Genomic DNA, 12,736 nt, shown 5'->3' with positions numbered 1-12,736 from the left:
AAATGTCTGAAGAGTGACACCATAATGCAACAACTAGTCTGATCTTTAAGTGATGTGTGTGACCATAAGCAAAGAAATCACTCCACCTACCTGGCTCAGAGGTGCTCAGTATCAAGTGGGAGGAGATGAGAAAGCTGGGATCAGGTCCAGAGCTTTTCTGGGCTCCTTTTTCAACTTTCTTTGGATGTCCCTCCCAAAAAATGAGAGACAAGCATAACAAGCTGCATTTTCATGCAGAAGGGAGCATATTCCTGCAAATGATTTTAGCTCATATGGCTCTCAGATAACTTCCCTTGTGACAGCCATAGGCAATCATGAACGAGATGATCTTCTCACCAATACCCTCTTGTAACAAGCTTTGAGATCCCTGTATGAAAAGGATTTGGGAACAGTAGCACATGGTGACAATCACAGGGGAAACTTCCCTGTGGGAGTTACAGATTGGTTTGCATGGGTTTCTCAAAAAAGGTTTGAGCAAAATTTTTTTTATGAGGATGCAAAGGCCTGGCAATGCACAGGCAGCTCTGGTGTTTAGTAGCCAACAGAAAGCTACAGAAATCAGCCAGTATTTGATGCTCACTGTAATATTTATAAGACTTCTATTGCCGAACAAGGAAGCAAGATCATCTATGTAATAACCGAATAAGTGTGATTAAGGCATTTTAGGGTTTATGATCCTCGATTAGATTAAACTGCTTTTTAAAGTCACATAAAGGTTGTGCTGTTCCACATTTCTCTTCTTGTTTTCCCTACAGGGCAGAGGTAAGACTGTGCCTTATTTCTGCAATTCTTATCCTAATGGGATTGGACTTCTTTTGAGGGTAATTCTCACCCTGAGCTACTTACCCCTTGCAAAAGTTGGTTCGGAGATAATTACAACACTCTGTTGATGTTCACACTGTGCCACTTACAGCAACAATGGAGTTATGCTCAAAGTATTTGCTGTGGAATTGCTCTACTTGCTTAATTTTTCAAGCATGTTGTAGATCTGCTACCCCTACATCCCACACGACCATGAGAGAATGAGTATCACATCAGGATACCCACCACTACTGCCCCTGAGCTAGCACCAGGTCTTGTCTATGTGTCAGTGAAAGCTACCTCCACATCTAGAGCTGAGAGAATTTCATGGACATTCATCATTTATCAAATACACAGGAGACCAACACAAATATAAAAGTAGGTGCTTTTAAGAGCAAAAAGTTCATGTCGCAGAGACTTGCCTGCAGAAAAATGACCAGGTAGCACTCTACCACTGTTGCACACACTGGCTGTATCAGACCTAGGGAATGTGATGACTGCTACATGCTTACATTTGTGCCTTAACTCTGCAAGCAAGGAGTGGTGCTTTTGGTACTCACAGTATGCATTTCTTCTCATGACTTACAACTCTGAGGAAAGATCCTCTAGAGCTCGAGAAGAACGCAAAACTTTCTCAACCAAAAAAATCACTGCTAACCAGAATTTTCACCAGGGGGAAATTGCAAACCACTTCTATCCATTTGCCTTTTATATTCTCCCAGATTACAACTCCCTGAACATTAGAACAAGCTTGACTCAGGAAGACATTAGCTGGTAACCTGCTGACTTCCATTCACACTTGCACACTTTGGATTTGTTCTAGTGATCCAAAACAGCTGATGCACCTCATCCTTCTCTTGAAGATGTAAGACAACTGACGTTAGGCACAAGGAGATGAGCCTGTCAAATCCATGCATGGCTAGCCTACAGCTAGCCTCTTCTCACACCAAACAAAGTCAGGTTGATGTCTAGAGCATTGGAGCCATTAGTGCAGCTGTCCAGGCTGCAAAGTAGGTGCCAGTGCAGGCTCTAGGAAAGGAAGTATCTGCTACTTGCAGACAGGCTGCATGAAAAGGCTAAAGGAGGAGACACAATTAGTAAGCTATCAAGATGCATACTAGGTAAATTAAAACATAGGTAGTGAGCTTCTTTCATGGCTCTTAATCACCTTTATCATGCTTCAGCAAAGCTGTATTCACAGCTGACAGGAGTCCACGTTTTGCGGTCCATGTATCCAAATCACAGGTTGTTTTTAAGGAATGCGCAGAAGGAAGAGGAAAGAAGCAGTGTACTCAATTTTGTTGAATTCTATGACAATTGACCTTTCCTCAGTCCTCAAGAAAAGGAAAGATGGGCATGGTCCACTTTTGCTCCATAGGGTTACTTTGATTGCAAAAACATCAGTGCGTTTTGGCCTGTTTTCAGTGTATGTTTCACTGAGCACAGAAAGGATAGTATTTGAGACATCAAGTCACGCACTTGGAGGTTAGAAAGGATAACCAGCCAGGTCATCTGTGTAGACATAATGCAGTCTTCCTTGTATGTCTGCATCACGAGCTAGCCTCTAATTACTACATTTTCTACAGGCAATTACCTCACTCACTGTGGAGGTTAGACCAAGCTGTGGGGTGGGTTAGGGCGGGGATATGTCTCAGCACTCAGTAAGGAAGGAAGCTGTTTGCCATAGGCAGTCTTTCTTATTCAGCAACATAATTCAAAAGAAGAGTCATTAACAAAGCAGCGCCCTACAAGAAGAAGAAAGTTGATGGTGTAGTTAGAAGACAACTGGTAAAAACCTGTCTCCTAATCCAGATTCATTCAAATGATGCTGGCAAGTCTCTAGCACCAAGATTTTGGCATATAGCAGTTCCTCATGTTCCTTAATCTCTGACTGTCCAGTGCAGCACACACAGGACTACAATCCTGCAGTGCTAACCAGTCCCAGTGTAGCGGAAATCAGGGAACTCTCCCAGCTCTGTCTGTTCAGGGCTGTGTTTGGTGGTATGAACACAAGGGCCTTCATGGCCATAATGTCCTTCGTGTTCTTCCTGGCTCTGCCCTGACCCAGTCTGTGGTGTTCAGGAAGTGGGTCTGCCTAAGTGGGTACTCAGCCCTTCTGTGTATATGATAAGATACTCTATTTCTTTACCAGGTCAAGGAGGGGCAGGGGAGAGAGGGAGCTAAGTTGTCAGTTTAGCTCCTTCAAATTATCATAACATCTTAAGGAGCTTGATTTTTCACACTTTCTCCATCTCCATTAGAGACACAAATGGCACTTACATTTATTACGCTACAAATACCCACTTCTACCATGCAGGGTGATTGTGAAGGTAAATCCTGAAGTACGTTTTATACACTGATATTCCATGGATCATCTAGACAAAGCTAGGAAAGAAGGCAGTGAAGGAGGAGAATGAAAGAATATGTTAACCAGCTGTGTCAGATCTTCATCCTCATCCATTCCATGCATTTTGCCTGCCTTGCTCACTATGAAAAAAACAAGTCAGAGATTAGGAAACTAAAGATTGCACTGTAACACATGTTCACAATGGGGCTGGATAAAGGCACCACTATCAACCTGGGAATTCCTACCTTTACTTTGCAAACAAAATAGCTTTTCAGAAGGCATGCATACATTTTCATGCAGATTCAGGGTAGGAGGAAGAGTAGGAATGGGTATATTAACATACCTGCATGTTAGTAAGAAAAAAGATACCGCAACAAACTCACTTAACGTCTGTTTAAAGCCTCAGTATTTTCAGATCTCATGTTATTAAAATTACAATATGTGAATTTTATTCAGCTACATTGCTCTTTGGCATAATCAAGGCAGTTTTATTTGCTAGCTATTATTTGTGAAATACAATGCCAAACTCAGTATCTAAAATAACATTTAAAATACAAAAGTTTTCACAGGACAAATACTGCAAAATCTCATTGTCTATGTGCATGTCTGTCAGTGTCTCTCACAACTTTGGATTCCATTCTCTAATTTCAATCAGATTTGACCGCAGGGTCAGTCCAACAACTCCTTTGAGATTCAGTCTGCAACCATAGGCTTCCAGTTTCTCTGATTCTTTCATGCTCTGAAGGGTAATTTTCTCTCCATCCAAAAGGCTGAAAAAACAAGAGTTCTTGGCTATTTCTTCCTACCCATCCACAGACCAGCAGCAGACTCTTCCCCAGCTATCACCGACTAGGAGCTTGGAGGAATTTCTTGAGAAAGAAAGAAAAAGAGAAAAAAGTTTAAGAACAAGACACAGATAGGATCAATGCTTTCTCCTGTATGTGTAGCCATTAGGAGGATGCAACATTCAGGGGAGTAGGTTATCTTTTATGTTAAATTTGAAGAACACTGATATAGAGTAGACAAAGATTTGTACTTCAAAGACTGAACTTAGAATTGGATCCAAACTTTCCTGGAGTTCCATGGGTTAGTTGTGAACAACCTGGCCAGATCAGAAGCTCTTACCCTTCTCCAAGACTCTATGAATGTTAAATAATTTACTGGCTAGATTCAGAATTCAGACTTGTTAGCACATAACATCATGGCTTCAGCCACTGAAATCTCTGCTGCATGCAGTGCCACCAACACTAATGAAACTAACCCTCCCCTGCAAACTTTCCCACTTTCAATGCATATAAACTTCACACTCATGAAATGCTCTAAATCTGAGCATGCAGAATATAGGGATAATTTCAGCAACTATCAAAATGCCAACACTTTTGGAGAGAAAGACAGCAACTGTTTTATACAGTACATCGTAACATCCTGGAGTAAGAGATAACAACAACTATTACAGCCAGATGAAACTGCAGGAGGGGGATTGCGTAAACTCCAATACTGCTGGCTGTGCAAACTGAGTGGAGTTTAACAACAAAGCTGTCCATTGGCCAAAATCTTCCCGTTTACATTTTAGGGAGACAGAACCTCCAACAACTCCTAGGGAAGAGTTTTTTCTATGGTGCAGAGATAGTGTAGCAGCTACTGACCTCTACAGCTATTCTAGCTGAAACCTGCTATTTCTCCTGGGTTGTCTATCTGACCACTGACTGTCCCAACATCCTTCACTTAATACAGTTATCCAGGCCAACTCCCAGAGTGTCTGCATTTGGCTGAGAGTGACTCGACTGAGATTTAAGAAAACAAACAAACAAACAAAACCCAAAAAGCAAACCACAACACAAAGCACCAAAAAAACCACCAACAACAAAACCCAAACCACAAAAACCAACAGTAATACTAACTCCAGAATAAAATAAAAACCCCTGCCGATTTGGGGCTGGGTGGTGAAGACCCTGAGGCTGGCGCAGTGCCCTCCACCGGACAGCGGCTGCAATGCAAAGGGAAGGACAGTACCTCGATACAGCCAGCGCTGTCACCACTGGACTGGTCTTACTTGGTTTTCCAGTCAAGGCAAGGCTGGGATTCAGTTCCCGACAGAGAACAAGATGTTTTCCACACTTGTTACCTGTTGTGTGGTTCAAAAATAAATATTTAGAAAGTGTCTGGGGGCAGCATGGATGGGATTGTTATTATTTACGGTCAGCAAGTTGTTAAGTTGAGAACAAATATATTTAATCTCAGCCTGTGCTGTTGTAAAATAGGCCCATCCCAATTTAATTTGTGGCTATGATAGTTACATGTGCTGACGTGCGGCTGTATCAATTGTGTGCTAAATTGGATTTGTGTATTATTGCTTTCTAAATTGCATGCCTAGTTCAGCAAAATTGTTCATCAGTTTTCACTGGCTCTATGCTTAATAAGATGCCCCACAATACCTTGCTGCCAGGATATAATACAGCCCATAATTGCCTAGTAAAAAGAAATTACATAAAGCCCTGGTATTATCAACTTATCTAAATCTGCTCATAACAGAACCAATAATTAAATGCTGAGAACATTTCACATACACACACATACATACACACACACTTAACAACATAACTCAATCATAGTTACTTTGGTCTTTTTAATGGCTGTGTTTTGTATTAATTTTATTTTCTTTAATGCATAGAATGAGATGTGGGAATATTGGGCCATTTAAAATAATTCTGAAGTCATATGAATGGTTTAAGGGAGCATGTCACTGCTTTGATTACACCTCTCAACTCTTTATTAAACACTGTTGCTGTATGCATCTGAGAACATGCATCCTTATGCCCATGTGCAAAGAGGTGTGTGTGTCTACACATCACCAGATGCCTGGGGTCAGTGCATGTCTTCTACAGTCCTTTCTGAAAAAGCCACAAACAGGAGTATTCTGCTGTGCTCCCATGGGCAGCTTTTAAGTCCTCATTCAGAAAACTGTTTAAGATAAAAATTTTAAAAATAGCTAAAATCTCAGTTTGTTCAGAGACATGCCTATGTGATCGTACCTGAGTGAATAGGACATGGAAATTTCTGCCACAGGAAGTTATGGACAAGAACTTAGGAAATTCTTAAAACAAATTGAATGTTTCTATGTGTAGAAAGAATCTGCAAAATGATTACAGAATACTACAAGGACTTTGGAAGGAATGTTAAGTCTTTTGCGTTGACTTACAGCAATCTCTGATTAGAGACCACAATGAAGACTAATATGTAGCTACCACAGCCAGACTATCTCACATCTTGGATGTCTGGTGTTCTTGCACATTCCCTAGAAGTATCTGGCTCTAGCTACTCTGATACATGACAAAAGGTAGGATGGGCATCTGGTTTGGCATTAGCAATACGCCTCTGTATGTATAAAGATTTTCACATAGCAATCTAAGTAATGTAGATGCCAAGTTCCATGAACAGCATTTCTGAAGATCTCAGTGGTAATGCCCAATTACTGTATAATATCTTTTTATGCAGATGTTACATCTATAGCTCTTTATTTATGCAAATTGTATGCCTAAAATTGAAGTAATAGAGAATGTCTGTAATGAGGATCACAGCAAATAAATGGTGTAAATTATACATACTAACAACATAATTCCTTTCTCTTATAAAATGTGCTTGTGAAAAGAAGCAAGCTGTGCTATTTAGGATGTGCCTTTAAAGCTCCCTGGCAGGTTTCAGCTCCTGTATTTGTTAGAACAGAGAAGTGATCTTGGATTGGTTTTAATACCAGTCCACACTGTAGCCCCATCATGTTATTAACCTCAGCTCTGCGAGAACTCCCAGGTATCAACTTCAGCTTGGCACAGCCTTGAATAAACAGCTCCATGTACTAGGGTGTGTTGCTGGCCTCCAACCAGTTTGAAGGGCCTCTGACCTCATTTAAGGTGGCAAGGACAACAAACTTCCATGTTCCAGCCCAGGGCAGGATCTGGCACTGCCCATTCTGACATTATGCCAGTATACTTTAGTACAGACCGTCAACAGAGGTGCCAAAGGAATGGGCTTTCTGGAGCCAGGATAGTTCATTAGTTTCACATAGGTTTATGCAGCAAGGTGGTCTATCAAGCTTGACAGAACCTGTGACAGAACCTATGAAGAAGCTTTCAGCTTCATCCAGGCTGGATGTGGCCATGAGACTGGTGGCTCAGGGCTGCTCTCTGTCTCTAAGGTAGGGCAGTGGCTGCCCACTACTTCTGCTGATTACAGTAACAGAATGGTAACAGTTACCTGCACCACCTCTACTTCACACCACTGTGCCCACACATCCTCTTCTTCCTCAAGACCAAACAAGGTCTGCAGCACACAGTCACACTGCAGTTCACAGCCCGCTCTGTGGTCATACCTGTGTTGCCTGGCTCTTCCATTGTGCCTCCCTGCAGTCTCAGTCCAGCAGCTTGGTCTGTGGCATTGGTGTATTCAGTCTTCCACAGCTGTGCCGGGAAGGAGGCAAAACCAGAAAAAGCATGGATTATAACAATGCAGCAAGAGAGAGATGCAGCTGCCTGCTTCCCAGCAAGGGGTGGAAATTGGACTTCTAACATCAGAACAGGATTTTGCAGTCATCTCTCCCTCTGCCACTGTGCTGCAGGGCATCACACTGGAGAAATGCATGTGGGGAGCTGGTAGGGTTGCGAGGCTGACACACTAATGAGGATGCCAGTAAACCAGGAAGCTCTCCCACCAGACTGGAGGTGGAATCAGCAGTGAATTCCTGCTCCTGAGAAAGTATGACTTAATAAACTGAGCTGTGAACCAACTCTCAGAAACCAGACTCAAACATATTTCTGATGGACAATATAATTTTTGCTTTTAAAAGCACGCCAGAATGAAAAGCGCATTTTCAAAACTCTTCCTGAATGGCAAATACTCCTCCATTGAGGAGGATAAAAATTGATAGGAAGCAAATATTTTACTCTGATTTTCAGCTTCTGCCCTGTGCTGCCCTGTTAAGAAAGTGACATGGGCTTTTAGTAGTTCTGTCTCTCCATTTAGGATGCAAAGTTCTGCCTCGGGTCTACAGTGAATCAGGATTCCCTTTCCTCTCTCCCATCCACCTACCCTCACCACTCCATCTGTGCTTCCTGTGATGATGATGCTGCGTGTGTCCCAGTCCATCACTTCAGCAAAACAACAGCAAACAATATGGCATTCGGGGCTGCAGGTGGTGTTAACACTTGCAAGAAGCTGGCCATTGACTGTCCACAGATACAGGTAAGATCCAGCACAAGAGATAATATCACCCTGTAACAAAGCAAAAGGCAGTGTTTCAAAATCCTACACTCATCCTCCTCACAACCCTCAAGTGCTGATTATAAATTATAGAGTTGCTCTGACTTAAATTCTGACTTTTGTTTTGCTTCTGGGCAGATGATGTAAACCAGAGAAAGTAAAAATGACTTTTTTTCTCGTGAAAAATTCTGATATTTTTACATGGTAGAAATCCAAAACAACTGTCTCAGATTTAGCAAGATAATGCAGAAACGAAGGGGCATTTACATTTTTTAAATGAAAACATTTATTTAATTGTTCCCTTCCTATTTTCCAGAAAATCCAGGCTTTTAGTAAAAAAAGCTGACCTAGCTGCTGTCAGGGACAGGGACTGTGCACAGGGAATGCCTAGCACAGGTTCTGGGCCAGGGCTAGTGGTCTTAAGTTCTACAGATAAGCATTCTCTTAAACAAGGACATGGTGTTTACCTGCTTAGCTGCAAAGCCTTTGGTGATTTCATAATCCTCCTCTGCCCCTCACAGGGAACTTAATGTCATCGCATATTTAGACTGTGTTTTCCATTTGACCAATGACCAGATCAGCATTCAGCGACCTGCACTTCTGATGCACAAAACATCCTTTGCAACTGAATCCCTCCTCTCCTCTCCCTTCCATGTAGGTGCATAATCTTACCAAAGACTGTGCATAAGGAGCAAATACACAGGTAATCCCTTAGTGGCAAGAAACACACAGAACCAAGAGCCAATGCTGCATTTTTAAATGATCTTATCAAAAGTGCATTTTGATCAAGTTACTAATTGAAATTCCACCTAACCTTTCCACCTTTGATGCATACTAAGAACCAACTAAATAGAACACTGTCAGCAAAGTCATCTGATTCTGGCAAAGGCCAGCGTGCCCTTAAATTAGCAGCATGCATCTGGTTTAAATCAACTAACACTGTACTTCACCCCTGCCTGATTTGGGGCCAGGGCTCTTCACACTGCAGGGCAGAATTCTGAAGATAAAACAAGGAGAGCGCATTCGAAACAGAGCTGCCAATAATTAAAGAGATTAAATTTCAGCTACATTATCTGCATGAGAGTACAAAATATCCAGGCATTTGGTAATGATCTACAGTTTTTTCAGGTCTAGACCAGTGATTTAAAACTAACTGAAATCATTCATTACAGCAAACTTTTACAATTCTCCTTAGCTTATAAACTTTTTGGGACAGCCTTTTTATTTTGTGTCTATGTGATACAAACACCATGAGATTTGGATCTATAAATGCAGCTTCTAGATGCTCAAGCAAATATAAAAACTAACAATCATGTAACAAAGAGCTGTATAGGGTTCTTATTTCATAGGTTCATTCTCTTTCACTTTCAGAAAGTATGTGGTTCAGAAATTTGTTTCCTTCAAAAGTTTGCTTCAAATCATTCTGCATTTTCCAGGAAAAAAGCTTTGTTACCAGACATGTAATTTTGTGTCAATCAACATACATAATTAGCACAATGAAAACATTTTGTTGCTATATTCATGTTATAATATATAAATATATAGAGAAAATTTAAACAAAAACACTTTTCAGAATGAAGCATCCTGTTCTGCTAACGTCAAAAAGAGTTTGCTCATCCACAACATATGGAACCCTTCATCTTTTTTTACTTGAAGTTTCAGTTGTATTTTCTCAAGGTTTCTCCTCTTCTAAATGAACCTTTCTGCAGACTACTGTCCAATCAGTTTAACCATTTGCACTCCAACTAGCTGGAGAGCTGTGCTTGGATCAATTGCCAGACTGTTCTGGCACAGACCACCTCGGTTTTGGACAGCTCCAGAAGAGCAGGCTACCAACTAAAAAGGCTACTGTCAACGGTGGGCTGGGACATAGAAAGGAAAGGACTTCATCCTATTGGGGTCTCAAGCCCATGCTCTGTGCCAGGCCACCCACTCACTTCTGAATGCTTGGCACTGCTTCAGCTGACTTCATAAGAAACACCAGGCTATTCTGAACTGGCGTGCTGAAGCCACTAGCCATTTTACTAACCAGGACCTCTGGGGCTGGGAGCTGAGCTGGCACTGAACAGACCAATTAAACCTCACCCTCAATTACTAACCATCAGGCTGCATAGTTAATAAAGATCTGATAAGAGATTACTGTTTTGGCACAGACTGAGTAGAGAATGTCTACTTGGTTTCTTACTGCTATGAACTCAATTTTGCCTTTTCTTGGTGCAAGTTCCAGTACTGGATCCAACCTCGAATTGTCTGAGCAGCTGGAACGCTGTTCTGGTTTATTAGCAGAGACAGAAAACACAAATGTCCAAGCAACATTTTTGGGAGGTAGAAGGTTGGAAAGAATCTCATCCAGAGTATTTATAGTAAAATCCAACACAGAATATTATCCTATCAACACGCATGCAATTCTGGCCAGGCACAGACCACAACAGCCTTATACCCACTGCTATCAAGAGCTCCCCCCGCACCTGAGAGTAGAAGGGAAAGCAAAAAGCCAACATTGTTACCACAAAGGTGTAAGGTAGTTGTCAGGTGAGGTGGCAGACTGAGGTCTAATACGTCTCAGCTGACATGGCTCTGCTGCATGAATGTCAGGAGAAATTAATGAAATAATGGAGTGAATAAGGTTATGGGTGAGCCAAAGCCAGAAGCTACTAGGATAATACTTCATGCTCCATGAACGAAAAGTTGTTTAATCCTGCTATCTACCCATCCAAAGATGCTTCTACTCAGCTACTCAGTCTAAGATGTTGCTTTTAGTGCTTGCCTCTCATCATTAAGAACACTATTAGCAATCTCTGTAGAAAGAAAAAAAAAAAATCAATGTATCAGACTCTCAGGATGTTTTTATGTTGGGAAGAGCACCCATTAAATTATTATGAAATGTTCATGGATGCATCAGAAAAAAGATGACAAATGAAGATCTTACTGTTGAATTGTTGACGGCAACAGAACAGAGGCTTGCCCCGTGGGCAGGAAGCTGGTTTATGTACGTCAGCTGGTTCAGGTCCCAAATGATGCAGGTTCTGTCATCGGATCCACTCACGAATATGCTGTAGGTCACAGATGCAGCAAGGCAGGTCACTGCCTGAGTGTGCCCATACAAAGCCTGGTGGGAAAAAAGCAACCAATAAACCACGGCAGAGGATGGCTGATTTACTAGGGAACCACAGTCCTACTGTCATTTGCTTAGTAAGAACAAGCAACATAGTCATTCTCTGCAGAACCGAAAAGGCTATGAGGGGGAAATACCAAAGGATCTTACAGAAACATCCTTGTCCTCAAATTGTGATTGAAGAAAGTTGAGACTCCAAGAGATTATATGACTTGCCCTGAGTTACACAGTAACTCAGCACCCTTGGCATACATTTCAGACTCTACGACAGTGCTTTATGCTCAGCAGCAAAACATCATTTTTTGCTTCAGTCCATGCAGTTTTCAGTAAAATTTATGCTTGGAAATTACTGTTTCTCAATATTTAAAAAGCATTTTGAAATAAAACTTAGCAGGATATATTTCAGTGACCTTCTCAGTCTTATCTTTCTGTTTTTCTGAACTAATATTTTTCCGATTTTATTTAAGAAAAACAGCATTCAGGGAGAATTTTTGCTTTAAAGCCATATAGGAATTCCTTTCTCTCTCATCATTACACAACATTCTTTTGTTGTTGTTTTATAAGTTCCAGAAACACAAGGAGTGCCCAGTTCAATTTAGCCTTATTTAAACAGTTTCATAAAAAAAGACTACACTTTAGGCAATTTAATAGCACAGATAGAAGTCATGGATTGAAGTGTACTGATGACAATTGTTCAATGCAGCATTCTCAAGTAACAGCAGTATACATTTCTGCTGCATAACCACCAATGACAGTGAAGCCTATAGGGCAACAGAGAAAAAGTCCTTCACAGCTTTCCTAACAAGCCTTTTAGGGCTCAATTTTTAGCTGCCTTACTGTGAAAAATCAGACCCACAAGTTTTAATATTGGTTTTAACAGTAAATGCATATTCCCTGCTGGCTTTCTCTACATGACATAAATAGCACATCTTCAGGGTCTGTCTCAGTTCAGCATGGAGCAGGAGAGCCACATGTCCCAGATGTTTTTTGCAAATACATCTCATACTCTTTTCCAGTGTGTGACTGCGAGACTGAACTCTTGCTGGCTAACGTGCTGCCAGTTGCCAAGGTTACTAGGACAACAGTGTTCAAACATTAATCCACTGGTGAAGAAGCTGAGCTGCAGCAGGTTACGTACTACTGAAGGTGACCTGCAACTGCAAGGGAGGAACTTCAGCTTGTGATTTATTCCATTCACAAGAACTGTTGACTAAAATACT

General features: G+C 41.4%; 1 protein-coding gene across 4 annotated transcripts in view; it reads right to left on the bottom strand.

Moving 5' to 3' along the window:
* Positions 1-3,609: 3,609 nt before the first annotated feature.
* The window catches only part of WDFY4 (WDFY family member 4), a 145,683-nt gene continuing 136,556 nt past the window's right edge, over positions 3,610-12,736 (bottom strand). For 3 of the 4 annotated variants that reach the window (XM_049810144.1, XM_049810145.1, XM_049810146.1), the window contains exons 58-62: positions 11,331-11,510; positions 8,231-8,413; positions 7,515-7,602; positions 5,162-5,273; positions 3,610-4,017 (exon numbers count right to left, since the gene is read on the bottom strand). In XM_049810144.1, coding sequence (XP_049666101.1) covers positions 3,951-4,017; positions 5,162-5,273; positions 7,515-7,602; positions 8,231-8,413; positions 11,331-11,510 — 630 coding nt within the window. In that variant the 3' untranslated portion in view covers positions 3,610-3,950. The remainder of the gene's footprint in view (positions 4,018-5,161; positions 5,274-7,514; positions 7,603-8,230; positions 8,414-11,330; positions 11,511-12,736) is intronic. The other variant, XM_049810148.1, reaches the window with a different exon arrangement.

The sequence above is a fragment of the Accipiter gentilis genome, chromosome 9, assembly GCF_929443795.1.
Source record: "Accipiter gentilis chromosome 9, bAccGen1.1, whole genome shotgun sequence".
Taxonomy (NCBI): domain Eukaryota; kingdom Metazoa; phylum Chordata; class Aves; order Accipitriformes; family Accipitridae; genus Astur; species Astur gentilis.
The sequence above is the reverse complement of the archived record's forward strand: the minus strand, read 5'-3'. Positions and strand labels throughout refer to the sequence as shown.